Source organism: Bubalus bubalis, chromosome 10, assembly GCF_019923935.1.
Source record: "Bubalus bubalis isolate 160015118507 breed Murrah chromosome 10, NDDB_SH_1, whole genome shotgun sequence".
Lineage (NCBI taxonomy): Eukaryota > Metazoa > Chordata > Mammalia > Artiodactyla > Bovidae > Bubalus > Bubalus bubalis.
Genome location: NC_059166.1, coordinates 63,590,307 through 63,609,427, shown reverse-complemented (window position 1 = coordinate 63,609,427; position 19,121 = coordinate 63,590,307). Strand labels below are relative to the sequence as shown.

Below are 19,121 nucleotides of genomic sequence, written 5' to 3'. Positions count from 1 at the left end.
ACTGGAAGAAACACAAGCTGGAATCAAGATTGCGGGAGAAATATCAATAACTTCAGATATGCAGATGACACCACCCTTATAGCAGAAAGTGAAGAGGAACTCAAAAGCCTCTTGATGAAAGTGAAAGTGGAGAGTGAAAAAGTTGGCTTAAAGCTCAACATTCAGAAAACAAAGATCATGGCATCTGGTCCCACCACTTCGTGGGAAATAGATGGGGAAACAGTGAAAACAATGTCAGACTTTATTTTTCTGGGCTCCAAAATCACTACAGATGGTGACTGCAGCCATGAAATTAAAAGACGCTTACTCCTTGGAAGGAAAGTTATGACCAACCTAGATAGGATATTCAAAAGCAGAGACATTACTTTGCCAACAAAGGTTCGTCTAGTCAAGGCTATGGTTTTTCCTGTGGTCATGTATGGATGTGAGAGTTGGACTGTGAAGAAGGCTGAGCGCTGAAGAACTGATGGTCTTGAACTGTGGTGTTGGAGAAGACTCTTGAGAGTCCCTTGGACTGCAAGGAGATCCAACGGTCCATTCTGAAGGAGATCAGCCCTGGGATTTCTTTGGAGGGAATGATGCTGAGGCTGAAGCTCCAGTACTTTGGCCACCTCATGCGAAGAGTTGACTCATTGGAAAAGACTCTGATGCTGGTTTGGATTGGGGGCAGGAGGAGAAGGGGACGACAGAGGATGAGATGGCTGGATGGCATCATTGACTCGATGGACGTGAGTCTGAGTGAACTCTGGGAGTTGGTGATGGACAGGGAGGCCTGGCGTGCTGCGATTCATGGGGTCGCAAAGAGTCGGACATGACTGAGCAACTGATCTGATCTGATCTGATCTGACTAGATGGACCTTTGTTGGCAAAGTAATGTCTCTGCTTATCAATATGTTATCCAGGTGGGTCATAACTTTCCTTCCAAGGAGTAAGTGTCTTTTAATTTCATGGCTGCAATCACCATCTACAGTGATTTTGGAGCCCCAAAAGATAAAGTCTGATATTGTTTTCACTGTTTCCCCATCTAGTTCCCATGAAGTGATGGGACCAGATGCCATAATCTTCATTTTCTGAATGTTGAGCTTTAAGCCAACTTTTTCACTCTCCTCTTTCACTTTTATCAAGAGGCTTTTAGTTCCTCTTCACTTTCTGCCATAAGGGTGGTATCATCTGCATATCTGAGGTTATTGATATTTCTCCCGGCAATCTTGATTCCAGCTTGTGCTTCTTCCAGCCCAGCGTTTCTCATGATGTACTCTGCATAGCCCTTCTTAAAATTTTAAAAATTGGATTTTTTTTTGCCAGGGATTTTACTCCAACATATTTTTTAAGAAATTTTGTCTTTGGAGAGTATTGAGGCTTTTTAACATAGAAAGTTATATAATATGGAGCTAACATGGAGCAGGCTTCCAGTGTGCCAAGCCTTTTCTATGTTCCTTGTTGACACCCATTATCTTATTTGATGTTGCAACTGTGTTTTTGGTTTAATGATCCTCATTTTGCCCAGTAATAATTGAGACAGGAAGTTCAAATGATTCAAACTGAGACAGGGAAAGCAAATGATTCGCAAAAGTCACATTGACTCAGTTAGAACCCACATGCCCAAGGTTGTCTACCTGCCCCCCAGCTACCTTTTGCTAACACAGTCAATTACTATCTTACAGCTCAGTCAACTTCAAAAGACCTTCGAGGAGAATCTGAAAGGAGGGAAAGTGAAGTCCCAACTGATGAATACAGAAGTACAGAAGAATTGCAGTCGTCACTTGATGAAGATGGTAAAGAAAATGTTGCTAATGTTATTGGCCAAATCTTTCCTAGTATAAACAGATTAGCTGATGGAGCGTCTTATTCTTTCACTGCAGTGTTCACTTTTGAATCCCAAAGAGAAAGCTCTTTAGAAGACAATGAAGAAGCCAAAATGAAGTCAGATGATAAAGATGGTAACAAAATGAGCTGCTTATGCCATGCGTGTGGATCTTATTTCCATTTATTTCATATGTTATCATGTTTATATTGAAGCTTAAACTTACCCTCCCCTCACCCTCAAATTGGAAACTTTAGGAGTAAAAGAGTTAAGTTTTTCTCTTACAGATTTAAACTTACCAGCTGTAGAACAGAAATTGATCTACTAGAATGAAGGAGAAAATAGAACACAAGTCTAATACTATTGGAACGCTCTCCAAAATTTTTTGACTCTTTCCAAACATGATACAATCATTATTGTATAATAATAAATTCTTTCTTAAAAGCTCTCTGCTTCCTTTAATGGATTGGAATCAGAGCATCATAAACCCAGAGTTTTAGCTGTGAAATGTTTATCATTTAGTGCTATTTACCACTCCAGTATTCTTCTTTTTTTAAATTTTATTTTATTTTTAAACTTTACAATATTGTATTAGTTTTGCCAAATATCGAAATGAATCCACCACAGGTATACCTGTGTTCCCCATCCTGAACCCTCCTCCCTCCTCCCTCCCCATACCCTCCCTCTGGGTCGTCCCAGTGCACCAGCCCCAAGCATCCAGTATCGTGCATCGAACCTGGACTGGCGACTTGTTTCATACATGATATTATACATGTTTCAATGCCATTCTCCCAAATCTCCCCACCCTCTCCCTCTCCCACAGAGTCCATAAGACTGATCTATACATCAGTGTCTCTTTTGCTGTCTCGTACACAGGGTTATTGTTACCATCTTTCTAAATTCCATATATATGCGTTAGTATACTGTATTGGTGTTTTTCTTTCTGGCTTACTTCACTCTGTATAATAGGCTCCAGTTTCATCCACCTCATTAGAACTGATTCAAATGTATTCTTTTTAATGGCTGAGTAATACTCCATTGTGTATATGTACCACAGCTTTCTTATCTATTCATCTGCTGATGGGGCATCTAGGTTGCTTCCATGTCCTGGCTATTATAAACAGTGCTGCGATGAACATTGGGGTACACGTGTCTCTTTCCTTTCTGGTTTCCTCAGTGTGTATGCCCAGCAGTGGGATTGCTGGATCATAAGGCAGTTCTATTTCCAGTTTTTTAAGGAATCTCCACACTGTTCTCCATAGTGGCTGTACTAGTTTGCATTCCCACCAACAGTGTAAGAGGGTTCCCTTTTCTCCACACTAGAGAATTTCATGGACAGAGGAGCCTAACAAGTTAATTGTCCATGGGGTCACAAAGAGTCAGACATGACTTATCAACTAACACTTTCACTTTACACTCTTCTAAAACTTTTCCATTTATATTTTAACATAATCAAGAGCATACAAAGTAAACTACTTTTATTTTTTATTTGTGTTACATTTAATTATATAATTTCATTAGAAAATAATTTAACCATCATTTAAAATTACTGCATAATTTCTTTATTTAGAGGTATTAGCTTTAGTTCATTACATTGAAAACTTATATTTTTGCTACTAAAAAATTCAAAGAATTTTTTGCATTGAATTTTTTACATAAAGTTTTGCCTGTATGTTGACACAAATGGAATTACTAGTTTAATGAGTAAGAATAATAGAGTCAAATTGCTTTGCATAAAGTTTCAATTTATGCTCCCATCAAGAATATGCAAACTACATGTCCTAGGTTTCTCAGTATTTTCTCTTTTAAATATTATTTTAATTTTTATTTGACTATTTCTGAAGTTTAGTGTTGTAATACTGTGTTAGCCATTTATATTTCTTCTTTTCTGAGGTGACCATTTTTATCTTTTGCCCATTTTTCTAAATTGTTGTATCAATTATATGGTTTTAATATAAATGTTCTGTATAAGTCACTTATTTTTCATATTTTTTTCCAAATTGAGTGGTTTGTCTTTTAAGTCACCTTGCTGACTTTGAGGTAGCAGAGTTTTTCACATTTTCATATCCAAATAATTACTTTCCATTTGTTAATTTCTTCCATTTACTTTCCAGCTTAAAAGTATCTTCCTCTCAACCAGAGATTTCATATATACTTTTTTTTTAAGTTGGCGCTGCCTTTTTGTATTTAGCTTTCAATTCCATCTACAGTTTATTGTGTTGTATAATGTAGGGCTGATCTTTTTTATTTGGTTCCTCCTCCTGATTCAGACAGATGTGTCTTTGCCTTGTGTTTATTTCAAGCTGAGTAGGAATTGAACTGGGCACTGGCAGAATCATATATGGCATTCCTCCTTTCCCAGCCTGCATGCACACGCACACACACACACACTTCACAGAAGCACCTGGACATTAAAATTTTTGCCAAGTGGCATCTGGGAACCCCATCTCTGCTCCTGGAGAGTTCCCAGCACCAAAATGTACACAGAGAGGCCCTCCCCCATACTACCTGTTCCCTCTTTAGGGGAAGCCGTCCAATGTAGCAACATCATCAGTACCTGTACTCACTGCCAGAGGATCACCAGCACTGCCAGTGTGCCGTGGTAAAAGACAGCCTCTCTCCCCCATGTGTCTGAGATAAACACACCTTTTACCTCTTGGAGCAAAAGAGTGTTGTGACACCAGGAAGGGAAAATTTTATTTTTTTCCAATTTACATCCATTGGCATCATATGAAACTGAAATTACTCCTGGTTTTGTTATCTGTATTTTCTACTGCTGATAAATATGTCTACCTATTTGTTTATTATGGTTGTTATTTTAAATTTTTAAGAAATTAGGAGCATTGAGTCCTGGGTCCTTGGGCTCATACCACAATCTTCCTTAGGAATCACCTACAGTTTAAGTACTGTTCTTTATGTGTTTAACAGAGTTTTATTTTCAGATGAAAAAGAAATAAGTGAAATGTTTACACGTCAAAGAAGTCAGCAAGACTCTAGTCGAGATCTAAAGAAGGATTCCAAAAAAGGTAAATTATTACTAGGGTGATTTGGTTCTCTTCAGTTCAGTTCAGTCGCTCAATCATGTCCGACTGTTTGCAACCCCATGAATTGCAGCACGCCAGGCCTCTCTGTCCATCACCAACAACCAGAATTCACCCAAACTCATGTCCATCGAGCCGGTGATGCCATCCAGTCATCTCATCCCCTGTCATCCCCTTCTCCTCCTGCCTCCAATCCCTCCCAGAATCAGGGTCTTTTCCAATGAGTCAAATCTTCACATGAGGTGGCCAAAGTATTGGAGTTTCAGCTTCAACATCAGTCCTTCCAATGAACACCCAGGACTGATCTCCTTTCGGATGGACTGGTTGGATCTCCTTGCAATCCAAGGGACTCTCAAGAGTCTTCTCCAACACCACAGTTCAAAAGCATCAGTTCTTCGGTGCTCAGCTTTCTTCACAGTCCAACTCTAACATCCATACATGACCACTGGAAAAACCATAGCCTTGACTTGATGGACCTTTGTTGGCAAAGTAATGTCTCTGCTTTTTAATACGCTATCTAGGTTGGTCATAACTTTCTTTTTTTTTTTAATTTAAATATATTTATTTTAATTGGAGGCTAATTACTTTACAATATTGTATTGCTTCTGCTACACATAAATGTCTTTTAATTGGTTCTCTTATACTGTGGTAAAAATCACAAATAATTCCTTTAGAATTTTGAAGGATAACCATGTACTTTTTTACTTAAAAATCCTATTAATATCCACTTACTCTATCTTAAGTGAAAGTCACTCAGTTATGTCCAACTCTTTGCTCCCCACCCCACCCCCCACTTCCCATGGACTATACAGTCCATGGAATTCTCTAGGCCAGAATACTGGAGTGTGTAGCCCTTCCCTTCTCCAGGGATCTTCCCAACCCAGGGATCAAACCCAGGTCTCCCTCATTGCAGGCAGATTCTTTACCAGCTGGGACACAAGGGAAGCCCAAGAATACTGGAGTGGGTAGCCTATCCTTTCTCCAGGGGATCTTCCCAACCCAGGAATCAAACCAGGGTCTTCTACTTGCAGGCAGATTCTTTACCAACTGAGCTATCAGGGAAACCTTTACTCTGTCTTAAAGATTACTATAATATGAACAGCTGGACATGCAGAAACACAGATAGAAGAACATTATATACTGTTTTCATGAACAAGAGTATTGGAAAGATAGGATATCTGTCTTTCTGTTCTGTCATTCCTGGCATGTGGCTACCATAATAATTCAAGAGATGGCTGCTAGTGTGCCAGTTGTTACACCAATGGGCAAGAAGAGGGAAAAGGCAAGAGACAAAAAAATAGCACTCCATCCAGCTGAGTTCGGTCAATTCAGTTCAGTTCAGTCGCTCAGTCATGTCTGACTCTTTGCAACCCCAAGAACTGCACCATGCCAGGCCTCCCAGTCCATCACCAACTCCTGGAGTCCACACAAACCCAGGTCCATTGAGTCGGTGATGCCATCCAACCATCTCATCCTCTGTCATCCCCTTCTCCTCCTGCCCCCAATCCCTCCCAGCATCAGGGTCTTTTCCAATGAGTCAGTTCTTCTCATCAGGTGGCCAAAGTATTGGAGTTTCAGCTTCAACATCAGTCCTTCCAATGAACACCCAGGACTGATCTCCTTTAGGATGGACTGGTTGGATCTCCTTGTAGTCTAAGGGACTCTCAAGAATCTTCCCCAACACCACAGTTCAAGAGCATCAATTCTTCGGCACTCAGCTTTCTTTACAACTCTCACATCCATACATGACTACTGGAAAAACCATAGCCTTGACTAGACGGACCTTTGTTGACAAAGTAATGTCTTTGCTTTTGAATATGCTGTCTAGATCAGTCATAACTTTCCTTCCAAGGAGTAAGCGTCTTTTAATTTCATGGCTGCAGTCACCATCTGCAGTGACTTTGGAGCCCAGAAAAATAAAGTCTGACACTGTTCCACTGTTTCCCCATCTATTTCCCATGAAGTGATGGGACTGGATGCCATGATCTTAGTTTTCTGAATGTTGAGCTTTAAGCCAACTTTTTCACTCTCCTCTTTCACTTTCATCAAGAGGCTCTTTAGTTCTTCTTCACTTTCTGCCATAAGGGAGGTGTCATCTGCATATCTGAGGTTGTTGATATTTCTCCCGGCAATCTTGATTCCAACTTGTGCTTCCTCCAGCCCAGTGTTTCTCATGATGTTCTCTGCATCGAAGTTAAATAAGCAGGGTGACAATATACAGCCTTGATGTACTCCTTTTCCTATTTGGAACCAGTCTGTTGTTCCATGTCCAGTTCTAACTGTGGCTTCCTGACCTGCATATAGGTTTCTCAAGAGGCAGGTCAGGTGGTCTGGTAGTCCCATCTCTCTCAGAATTCTCCACAGTTTATTGTGATCCACACAGTCAAAGGCTTTGGTATAGTCAATAAATCAGAAATAGATGTTTTTCTGGAACTCTCTTGCTTTTTCCATGATCCAGCAGATGTTGGCAATTTGATCTCTGGTTCCTCTGCCTTTTCTAAAACCAGCTTGAACATCTGGAAGTTCATGGTTCACGTACTATTGAAGCCTGGCTTGGAGAATTTTGAGCATTACTTTACTAGCATGTGAGATGAGTGCAATTGTGCAGTAGTTTGAGCATTCTTTGGCATTGTCTTTCTTTGGGATTGGAATGAAAACTGACCTTTTCCAGTCCTGTGGCCACTGCTGAGTTATTCCTCTTTAAAGAGAAAACAACAAGACTCACCCCCAAAAAGTTCTTCTTGCATTTTATCTGCCAGTGAAACTATCAATATAAGGGAAGTTAGGAGATGTAGTGTTTTTAAACGGCTAGGCACATTGCTGACCCTAACAAAATCAGCATTCTGTTACTAAGGGAAAGGAGAACTGGATATTGTGTAGGAAAGTAGTATCTTGTGGCACATTGAGTATTTTTGCCTGGCTATTTCTGCTTCCTCATGTCCCCTTTCCCAGGCTATGGGAAGATCTTGGGTTCTTACATCTGACTATCCAGGAATTGCTGGTTTTCTGTATCTCTGAGAACAGACTTCTCACTTCATGACAGGGAGGGCAGCAGGCAGCTGCTCCTCAAAAGTCCTTTGGGATTTTTTCTGCGAGAGGATCAATTAGGCTCTGGCAGGAGACCCTGATGGATGGAGCTCAGAAAGCACTACTGGAAAGGCCGAGGTAGAAGAGTCGCTCCACAGTCTGGTGGCACTGCCAGTCTCATGTCCTGTTAGACACATGGATGAATATTTATATCATGGTGCAGCCTAAAAGCCAGCTCAGCTATGTAAGAAAACATTCAGCACACAATGAGGCAGGAATCAAGGCTAACACCTGAAAAACCAGCCTATGCTACCTTTTTTTCCCATCCTCTTGCCCACCCCCTCTCCTTTTATTGTCCCATGTAGTCTCATGCATACAATTTAGGGCTTCCCTGGTGGCTCAGTGGTAAAGAACCCTTCTGCAAGTGCAGGAGACATAGGTTCAATCTCTGGTCTGGGAAGATCCCACATGCCGCAGAGCAACTAAGCCTGTGCACCACATCTATTGAACCTATGCTCTAGATCCCAGGAGATGCAATTAATGAGCTCACGTGCTGCAACTACTGAAGCCCACATGCCCTAGAACCCATGCTCCACAACAAGAGAAGTCTTCAAAACTAGAGAAAAGCCCCCACTAGAACTCTTCCCCAACTAAAGAAAAGCCCACACAGCAACGAAGATCCAGCACAGCCAACAATAAATAATAAAAACAATTATTAATTGAAAGCATTTATTTTGTTTTCTGACTCATTCTTTAGTTGCCTGTATTTTAGCTTGACTCCTGGAAGCCTTTGCTTCCTACCTCTTCTCTCTGGTTTTCTGAGTTTTTACTCCTGCCTGACATGAGTTTTTTTCTTGCCTCATATGCTTTCGTTTTGATGCACTGGCTTTAAGCCACTATTCTACTGTTTTGTGATTCCAGACTTATTTCCTCTCTAGTTCATTTCTCCCTTTTTCTGGCATGTTCAGCAGTAACACAAAGAGTGCTTCCTTGGGTTAGGTATTTACGATCATGTTCTGTTGCAAATAACATTGTCTACTAAAATTATTAAGGGTATTAATTTATTGATTTACTTTACTTTAGATGTAACAGACTATGAGATAGAAGAGGTAACTGCTGATCATCCAGAAGTTCTTTCCATAATAAATGAGACAGTAAAAATGGCAAAGGATATGAACTTTGAACAGCCACATGAAAAAATTGCTGAGATCTTAGATGAAGTTCTCCAAGAGGTGAGAAATCCAGAATCTTTGTTTTTATCCCTGATTTCACAGTATCTGAGAAAATGTTAACCTGGTATATGTACAATTACTTTTGAATCCCATATGGCAGTGTTGAAATCTATAGCCTTCTAATTCACGTGCATTTTACAGTAACACTGTTAATATGTAATATACACTGCTGCTGCTGCTGCTGCTAAGTCGCTGCAGTTGTGTCTGACTCTGTGCAACCCCATAGATGGCAGCCCACCAGGCTCCCCTGTCCCTGGGATTCTCCAGGCAAGAACACTGGAGTGGGTTGCCATTTCCTTCTCCAACGCATGAAAGTGAAAAGTGAAAGGGAAGTCGCTCAGTCATGTCCGACTCTGTGCAACCCCATGGACTGGAGCCCACCAGGCTCCTCCATCCATGGGAGTTCCCAGGCAAAAGTACTAGAGTGGGTTGCCATTGCCTTCTCCACATGCTAGCAAAGTAATGCTCAAAATTCTCCAAGCCAGGCTTCAGCAATACGTGAACCGTGAACTTCCAGATGTTCAAGCTGGTTTTAGAAAAGGCAGAGGAGCCAGAGATCAAATTGCCAACATGCTGGATCATCAAAAAAGCTAAAGAGTTCCAGGAAAGCATCTATTTCTGCTTTATTGACTATGCCAAAGCCTTTGTGTGGATCACAATAAACGTGGAAATTCTGAAAGAGATGGGAATACCAGACCACCTGACCTGCCTCTTGAGAAATCTGTATGCAGGTCAGGAAGCCACAGTTAGAACTGGACATGGAACAACAGACTGGTTCCAAATAGGAAAAGGAGTACGTCAAGGCTGTATATTGTCACCCTGCTTATTTAACTTACATGCAGGGTACATCATGAGAAACGCTGGGCTGGAAGAAGCACAAGCTGAAATCAAGATTTCCGGGAGAAATATCAATAACCTCAGATATGCAGATGACACCACCCTTATGGCAGAAAGTGAAGAACTAAAGAGCCTCTTGATGAAAGTGAAAGAGGAGAGTGAAAAAGTTGGCTTTAAAATTCAACATTCAGAAAACTAAGATCATGGCATCTGATCCCATCACTTCATGCAAATAGATGGGGAAACAGTGGAAACATGAGACTTTTATCTTCTTAGGCTCCAAAGTCACTGCAGATGGTGACTGCAGCCATGAAATTAAAAGACGCTTACTCCTTGGAAGGAAAGTTATGACCGATCTAGACAGCATATTCAAAAGCAGAGACATTACTTTGTCAACAAAGGTCCGTCTAGTCAAGGCTATGGTTTTTCCAGTAGTCATGTATGGATGTGAGAGTTGTAAAGAAAGCTGAGTGCAGAAGAACTGATGCTCTTGAACTGTGGTGTTGGAGAAGACTCTTGAGAGTCCCTTGGACTCCAAGGAGATCCAAAGTCCATCCTAAAGGAAATCAGTCCTGGGTGTTCATTGGAAGGACTGATGTTGAAGCTGAAACTCCAATACTTTGGCCACATGATGAGAAGAATTGGCAAAGACCCTGATGCTGGGCAAGAATGAGGGCAGGAGGAGAAAGGGACGACAGAGGATGAGATGGTTGGATGGCATCACCGACTCAATGGACATGAATTTGGGTATGGTCCAGGAGTTGGTGATGGACAGAGAGGCCTGGTGTGCTGTGATTCATGGGGTCGCAAAGAGTCGGACACGACTGAGGGACTGAACTGAACTGACAGCATTGTAACTTTGTTTACATGTCCATCAATGCCTATTAAATGTAGCACCTCAAGGCAAGAATACCAGATCAGTTATCTTTTTCATTCCCTCCGCGTTTTTCAGTGCAACTGAACAGAAGTGCTCAATAAATGAGCTTTTATGGTGATCTTTTCTCCCATTTTCCAAACAACAGCACAAGAAGTTTAAACAAAGATTATTTAAAATTAAGACGGAATTTCTACCTCAAACTATAGATTTCTCTCAATTGTCACCGTGACAACTTCCTATTCCTTGAAAGTGTTAATATGGCATCTATGTTGCTACATTTCTAAGTATGATGTGAAAATCTCTCAGTCCTGTCAGGACTCTTTGTGACCCCATGGACTCCAGGCCAGAGTACTGTGGCGGTGAGCCTTTCCCTTTTCCAGGAGAATCTTCCCAACCCTGGGATCAAACCCCAGGTCTCCCAGATCACAGGTGGCACCGCAGGCACACTGCAGGCTTATCTAAGTATGATCGTAAGTTTATTAATAAAAAGGACTTCTTTACATGAAAAAAAGACTGATAAAAATGCTCTTGAAGTGGCTTTTTTAAACTTTTTGATATACAGTTGTATAAGGCATTGGAAAAATAGAACAGAAAGATTGCTGTGAATCTAAAACTGCTCTAAAGGGAATTCCCTGGCCGTCCAGTGGTTAGGACTCAGCGTTTTCACTGCCAGAGTCCAGGTTCAATCCCTGGTGGGGTAACTAAGATTTCACAAGCTTCATGGCATGGCCAAGAAATGAAATTAACTTAATAAAAAATAAAACTGTTCTAAAAGTAAAGTTTATTTTTTAAAAACAGAACTACCACATGAACTAGCAAACCTACTTCCAGCTATATATTCAAAAGAATTGAAAGCAGGGTTTTGAAGAGATATCTCACACGCATGTGCATGGCATATGAACTGTAGTTACCATGCTGTACATTACACTCTCAGTACTTATTTATCTTGTAACTGGAAGTTTGTACCTTTTGACCATGCATGTGTGCGTGCTAAGTTGCTTCAGTCATGTCCAACTCTTTGTGATCCTATGGATTGTAGTCTGCCAGGCTCCTCTGTCCACGGGATTCTCTAGGCAAGAACACTGGAGTGGGTTGCCACGCCCTCCTCTAGGGGATCTTCCTGACCCAGGGATCAAACCAGCATCTCTTGAGGCTCCTGCATTGCCAGTGAATTCTTTACTGCTGAGCCACCAGGGAAGCCCTACCTTTTGACCCTTTCACCCATTTCCCCCCACCTTTTCCTCTGTCTCTGGCAGCCACCAATGTCTTCTCTATGAATTTGGTTTTTTTAGATTTCACAATAAATGAGGTCATATAGTATTTGTCTTTCTCTAACTTATTTCACTTATACTACTTCATTATAGCTTTTCCCTCCTAATTCTCTCATGTGAAACTTTTCCAAGTGTTTAAAATTCTTTTTTTTTCCCCAAATGCTCTTCATTCAGATGGAAATTTCAAAAAGCAGGTAAATCTGCATAAGCCAAAGGGCTACACTGGTCCTCTCAAGATTTCTTTCCCTTGACTTCTAATATTCTGTGACTTCCTGATTGCATACAGATTTGTTTAAAACCTTCAGAACTGGTATATTCACAGACCCACATCACTAATCTCCACATTTGTATTGAAGTTGTTATAATTGGGTGGCAGGTGGGGAATAGTTTAGCAGAACTCACAAAGCACCTGCAAGATTTGTTTTGAATCAGTTTCTTTCTATAGCTGTTAGTAAACATCTCAGGACCTCTCAGCTTTCACATTAAAGGCTAAAAATCTAAAGGGAAGTAAAGAGCATTGTCACTTAAAAAGGCAGACTGAGCACAGACCTGGTGACTCCAGGGACCAGGGAGTAGAGTAGACCAGGGGCCATTGTCACCTGAGACCATGTTAGAAACACAGACTCATGGGCCCTACCCTTGACCTTCTGAATCAGGATCTAGATTCTGTAATACTGAGTAAGATATAGCAAGCATGTTTTGTTATATTTATTTAACAGAGGCTTTTGCTTCTTGTTCTTAATGTACAGCTTTAGTGCTTTCAAATTGTTTCTCTTTTAAAATTAAGTGGCTCTTTTTTTTTCTTCTGAAAGTCAGAAGAACTCAAAAGATATTTGGTTAAGGTCCAGGAAAGTGATATATCAGGGTAACATCCTTGACTTGGGTGCCTACGATGGTAATTTCAGTGTGTCATTTTTCACAGGTAGTTGAAGAAAACAAGAATAGGTTTTATGGTGCCCCCAAATACGGAGGATGGATACTGGACAACTGCCCTCTTGTGAAAGAACTCTGGATGGTCTTAGTCGACAAAGGAGTTCTACCCGATTTAGTCATCTGTTTATCAGACACAGAAAACAATGGTTGGTAAATACTTATCATGTCAATTCAGAGTGAAGTTTTTACTGCTGATAATTTTTTTAGTTTATATTTTTATGAACTATAAAATGGAAAACTCTCCACCTTCCCTGGATACAACAAATACCACCCCAGCAGTCCCTTCATGACCTAGAGGTACGCAAAAGGAAACATCCAACCACAGAGTAGGTGGCCACGGATGGTATTCTGGGTCACTGGATGCTCCAATAGACTCTTATCATTATTCTTTGGAGCTGAGCATTTAACAACCCTCATCCCAGTCAGCATTATAACTTCTGAATGAAAAATATATAAGGCTGAGAGCAAAACTATCTATTAATCCTTTTTCCCCTCAAATGGGAAATACTAAGTAGATAAAGATAACAGAACTAAATTTTAATTTCTGTCACTGTGTATAAAGCTATAGTAGTAAAAAAATTATGGCACTACCAGACAAAAATGACCTAGACCAATCAAACAGAATAAGGAGCCCAGAGATAAACTCACACATATATAGTCAACTAATCTTTGATAAGGGAGCCAAAAATATTCTGTTATTTTGCATCTTAAGGAAATATATTTGAAAAAAGAATTTCCAGGGGGACACTGTATTATTTTTAAAACATAAAAACACTACTTTTTATGTTTTAGTTACTTATAGTATGTCAATATATACCTTTTTAAAAGGATTTAAGATGGTCTCAAAAAATCTGGGCTCTATTTAGATAAATACTTAAAGGTAAATATATTTGGATATAGACAGAAATAATTTTTCATTTCTGATTTCCAAAATATATCTCACTATATTTCATAGAGCTTTAAAATTAATATTACTCTTTATCTGTATTTCAGGAAAATATTTATATAATAGACTGTATTTAGAGAATAAACAAGAAATTGACTCTAAGATTTTAGAAAGATTATTAGATGAACTACTAAAGGAAAGAAAAGAGGAAGAAGCAGCAAGGTAATCTGCCTGGCACAATAAATGAGATTAATTAACCTTTTACAATTGTTAAAAATCTACTTATAATTTATATTTACAAAATGTGTTTAACATTAAAACAGGCCTACTAACAGGATTCAATTCTAATTCCAAGAAAAATAGTAATTTCACAAAAATTGCCAGAATCTCTAAAGTATATAGCTGTGGATATTTTCACAGTCCCAAATCAGACATTCCAAACCAAATGTTTACTTTCAAAAGACATTGTAAAAAAAAAAAAATGTCCTGGTATTCCAGAGGCTGGAGAAGGCAATGGCACCCCACTCCAGTACTCTTGCCTGGAAACTCCCATGGACAGAGGAGCCTGGTAGGCTGCAGTCCATGGGGTCGAAAAAGTTGGACACAACTGAGCGAATTCACTTTCACTTTTTACTTTCCTGCATTGGAGAAGGAAATGGCAACCCACTCCAGTGTTCTTGCCTGGAGAATCCCAGGGACGGGGCAGCCTGGTGGGCTGCCGTCTATGGGGTCGAACAGAGTCGGACACGACTGAAGCGACTTAGCAGCAGCAGCAGCAGTCCAGAGGCTAAAACTTTGAGCTCCCAATGTAGGGGGCCTGGGTTCGATCCTTGGCTGGGGAACTAGATCCCATATACCTCAACTAAGAGTTTGAATGTTGCAACTATGACCCAGTGCAGTCAAATAAATAAATATATATATTTTTAATGAACATAAAGTATATATTTGGAGAAGGCAATGGCACCCCACTCCAGTACTCTTGCCTGGAAAATCCCATGGATGGAGGAGCCTGGTAGGCTGCAGACCATGGGGTCGCAAAGAGTTGGACACGACTGAGCGACTTCATTTTCACTTTTCACTTTCATGCATTGGAGAAGGAAATGGCAACCCACTCCAGTGTTCTTGCCTGGAGAATCCCAGGGACGGGGGAGCCTGGTGATCCGCCATCTATGGGGTCACACAGAGTCGGACACAACTGAAGCAACTTAGCAGCAGTAGCAAAGTATATATTTTCTACTTTATTTATCTGTGACTTAATTTTACTAACTAGAATCCCCAGGTCAAAGAAATAATATAAAAAGTGAAAATACACTTGTGTCATATGACTTAAATTCAAAGCTTGACTAAGTTCTACATAAGGTAAAGAACAAGACTGCTGCTAAGTCGCATCAGTCATGTCTGACTCTGTGTGACCCCATAGATAGCAGCCCACCAGGTTCCCCTGTCCCTGGGTTTCTCCAGGCAAGAATACTGCAGTGGGTTGCCATTGCCTTCTCCCAAGAACAAGACTAGTTATTTATAACTGATAGGTTCAACATCAAATGCTTATTCTTGGGACTTCCTGGTAGTTCAGTGGCTAAGACTCTGAGCTCCCGATATGGAGGATGTCAACTCAATCCCTGGTGGGGTAACTAGATCCCACATGCCACATTAAGACTTGGTGCAGCCAAATAAATTAATTAATTAAATACTTTAAAAAAATTGGTCAGAGATGCAATGCAACTTGGTTGGAAAAGATAAAATTTATAGGATTTAGAATTACATTTTTGGCCAAACATCTACAGACATGCTGATTCTACCTGTTTTCCAGCATCAGTTTCCAAATGTGCTGATCAAATGCAAGATAATTTCTTTTATCACCATTTGTCTTTGATCTACCCAAGTAGTATATGGAAGTAGCTAGAAACTGGCAGCAAAATTCTTCTTCCTCCTTGTCAGATTTTAGATTCTTAGCAGCAGCAACATATAGTATCCAGGTTTTGGATGAGGAAAGCATCACAAAAGAGCCCTACCTAACTAGAAAAGTAGAAGAATTGCCAGTTCACACACTGCCAAGTAGGGAAGCCATGCAGAAACAATGCTCAATAGTCTCAAAGGTCTGGGTCATGAACAAGAGAACTCAAATTACATTAAGACTTCAGTCTAGATCACAGGGTCCACAGGGTTTAGAATATAGTGAGTCAACACTTCCTATTAACAAGAAACAGGATTTGTGGTCCAATGGTTACAAATCTGCCTGCCAGTTCAGGGGACACTGGTTCAATCCCTGGTCTGGGAAGATTCCACATGTCTCAGGGCAACCAAGCCCATGTACCACAACTATAGAACCCACAGCCTAGAGTCTGAGCTGCAACTACTGAAGCCCACACACCCTAAAGCCCATGCTCTGCAACAAGAGAAGCCACCTCAATGTGAGGCTCAAGCACCACAGCGAGAGTGTAGCGCCTGCTTGCTACAACTAGAGACGAGCCCGGGTGCAGCAGCAAAGACCCGGCACAGCCAAAGATAAATAAACCAAGGTACACACTGTTGGGAGGAGAGGTGCAGTGATATATTTGAAGAGAATATGTGTAAAGATTTTCAAAGGAAGGGGGAAAGGGCACCAAAAGAACACTGAGTATGAGAGAATGACCCACCTACAGAACAGTCTGAAGAAGACTGTCCAGAGTGGCCTACTCACATGAATGGGCCCTGCTCCACTTAACTGGTCCCCTGTTGGTGACTGCTCCATACAGTTTTCTGATACTGTTTTTAAAGATGCAGTCAACATTCTTATACATGTTTCTTTGTGTAATAGTATGCCAATACCTGAGGGCTAAATTCCTATTTCTTCAACCCTAATGAAAAACAGATTCCCTTATCCCAAACCTCTTTAAATTTCATCATTACTTTGTTGAAAAGAAAATAAATTAATATTCTGAATACAAAGAAAATTTGCAAATTTTCAACTTATTCATACAGAAAAAAATTTAAAGTGCAAAAAATGTGAAACAAAATTTAAAAGCTGTCAGAATGCCACCATCCATAGAAAATTACCATTAACAGTTTGATTCATTTTATTCTAGTCTTTTAATCTTCATTTATATACATTTTAAATAAAAAATTTGTATTATACATAGTTTTATATTATACCTTTTTTCACTTAACTCTATGCTGTGAACATTTCTCATTTAATCAGAGGGAAAATGATACAAACTTAGAGTTAGACAATTCTTTATCAATTTTTTCAGGTTTCCTAATTAATAGCCAGAGTTTTTTAAATACAACATTTTAAATTTCCTTACCAAAAAAAAAATCCCCAAAACACACAAAAAATTCTGAAAATTAACTAGCCTCAATATGAGTAAATTAAATGTTTATGTGGTAAAGTAAAAAGTATAGTGAATATTATAAATGATTTATTCTTTATTTTTACCATTATAAGCCTTAAACTCTATGATATTGTAAGATATTTGAATTTCCAAAGATAACTACATTTTGGACCTTTTCATTTCAGAAAAGTCAAGGAAGAGGCATTAAGAATAGAAGAAGAAAATCGAAAGCTATTGGAAGCTATGACTGCAAAAGCAAAAGGCAAACACAAGATTATATGATTAATAATGTGTCATTTGATTTTGTGTTGTGACTGCAAAGTTGCAGTATTTACAGAGAATTAAAAACCGAGTGCGGAGAAGGCAATGGCACCCCACTCCAGTACTCTTGCCTGGAAAATCCCATGGACGGAGGAGCCTGGTGGGCTGCAATCCATGGGGTCACTAGGAGTCCGACAAGACTGAGCAACTTCACTTTCACTTTTCACTTTCATGCATTGGAGAAGGAAATGGCAACCCACTCCAGTGTTCTTGCCTGGAGAATCCCAGGGACAGGGGAGCCTGGTGGGCTGCCTTCCATGGGGTCACACAGAGTTGGACACGACTGAAGCGACTTAGCAGCAGCGGCAGCATAAACAGAGTGACCATGTTTCCCAGTTTGCCTGTTAGAGTCCAGGTTTATGCCCAGATTCCTGAAATATTTGTTTGACTCCCTCTCCTTCTCGTTGTGTTCCAATTTGGATAATACACTGTATGATCACAGCAGTAATGAATTCATAGAAAATGGACTCCTGACACAGACACCTACTCACCCACCTTGTAAGAGGGATACACGGCAGGACCACCATGTGCAACATGTTTTTAAATTTTCTAGTAAGCACATAAAAAATAAAAAGAAACAAATGAATTACAATAATCCTTCAATATCCATCAGGAATTGGTCCCAGGACTCCTGCAGATACCAAAAATTCATAAATTCTTAAGTCCCTTATATAAAATGTCATAGTGTGTATAACCTAAACACATTGGCATATACTTTAAATCATCTCTAGATAACTTATAATGCCTAATAAAATGTAAATGCTATGTAAATAGTTGCTAGCAAATTCAAGTTTTGCTTTTTGGAACTTTCTGAAATTTTTTTTCGAATATTTTCAATTTGTGGTTGGTTGAATCCATGGATACAGAACCTGAAGATTCAGAAAACCAACTGTATATTTTATTTAATACACTATATCCAAATTATTATTTTAACATAATGCAAATTATGTTAAATTTAATTAACATTGATTAATGCATGTAATCAATGCAAAAATTATTGATATGTTTTTATATTCAGTTTTTCACACAAAGTCTCTGAAGTTGTTGTGTATTTTACACTCACTGCACATCTCAGTTTGGACTAGCCACATTTCAAGTGCTCAGTAGACACATGTGGCTTGTGGCTATGTATCAGATAGTGCAGGAATAGCCATTCCCTATTAAATGGACATTTGGGCTGTTTCCTGTCTTTTACTGTTACAATATTTGGGACTGCTGTATGCTATGGCATATATTTGGGAATATATTTTATATTCCATTTTAATAGATATAATATATAGAGACTGTATCTATCTTTTTCATTAAGCATCATGCTCCAGGGGTTGTTCCCAATTAAATATCTGCTGACTTAAACTAAATAATTTATTTCTTCTCATTTTTTTCTATAAGCAGAAGAAGCTGAAGCCGCGGCTTTTGAGGATATTGAAGGTGAAGAGTCTGAACTTCACGAAGGGTCTGAGACCCCTGAGGTTTCTGAGGAGACCAGGGGGTTCTTACCCGAGGAGTCTGACATTTTTGAGGCCCCAGAAACAGAACATGAATCAGGTTAGACTTTTATTAAAGAGTGTGTCCTTAATTCCA

General features: G+C 39.8%; 1 protein-coding gene across 1 annotated transcript in view; it reads left to right on the top strand.

Annotated features, from left to right (window-relative positions):
• The window catches only part of AK9 (adenylate kinase 9), a 130,150-nt gene that overhangs the window by 47,117 nt on the left and 63,912 nt on the right, over positions 1-19,121 (top strand). The window contains exons 16-21 of the mRNA XM_045161989.1: positions 4,636-4,830; positions 8,956-9,104; positions 13,012-13,168; positions 14,016-14,130; positions 17,405-17,481; positions 18,927-19,085. Coding sequence (XP_045017924.1) covers positions 4,636-4,830; positions 8,956-9,104; positions 13,012-13,168; positions 14,016-14,130; positions 17,405-17,481; positions 18,927-19,085 — 852 coding nt within the window. The remainder of the gene's footprint in view (positions 1-4,635; positions 4,831-8,955; positions 9,105-13,011; positions 13,169-14,015; positions 14,131-17,404; positions 17,482-18,926; positions 19,086-19,121) is intronic.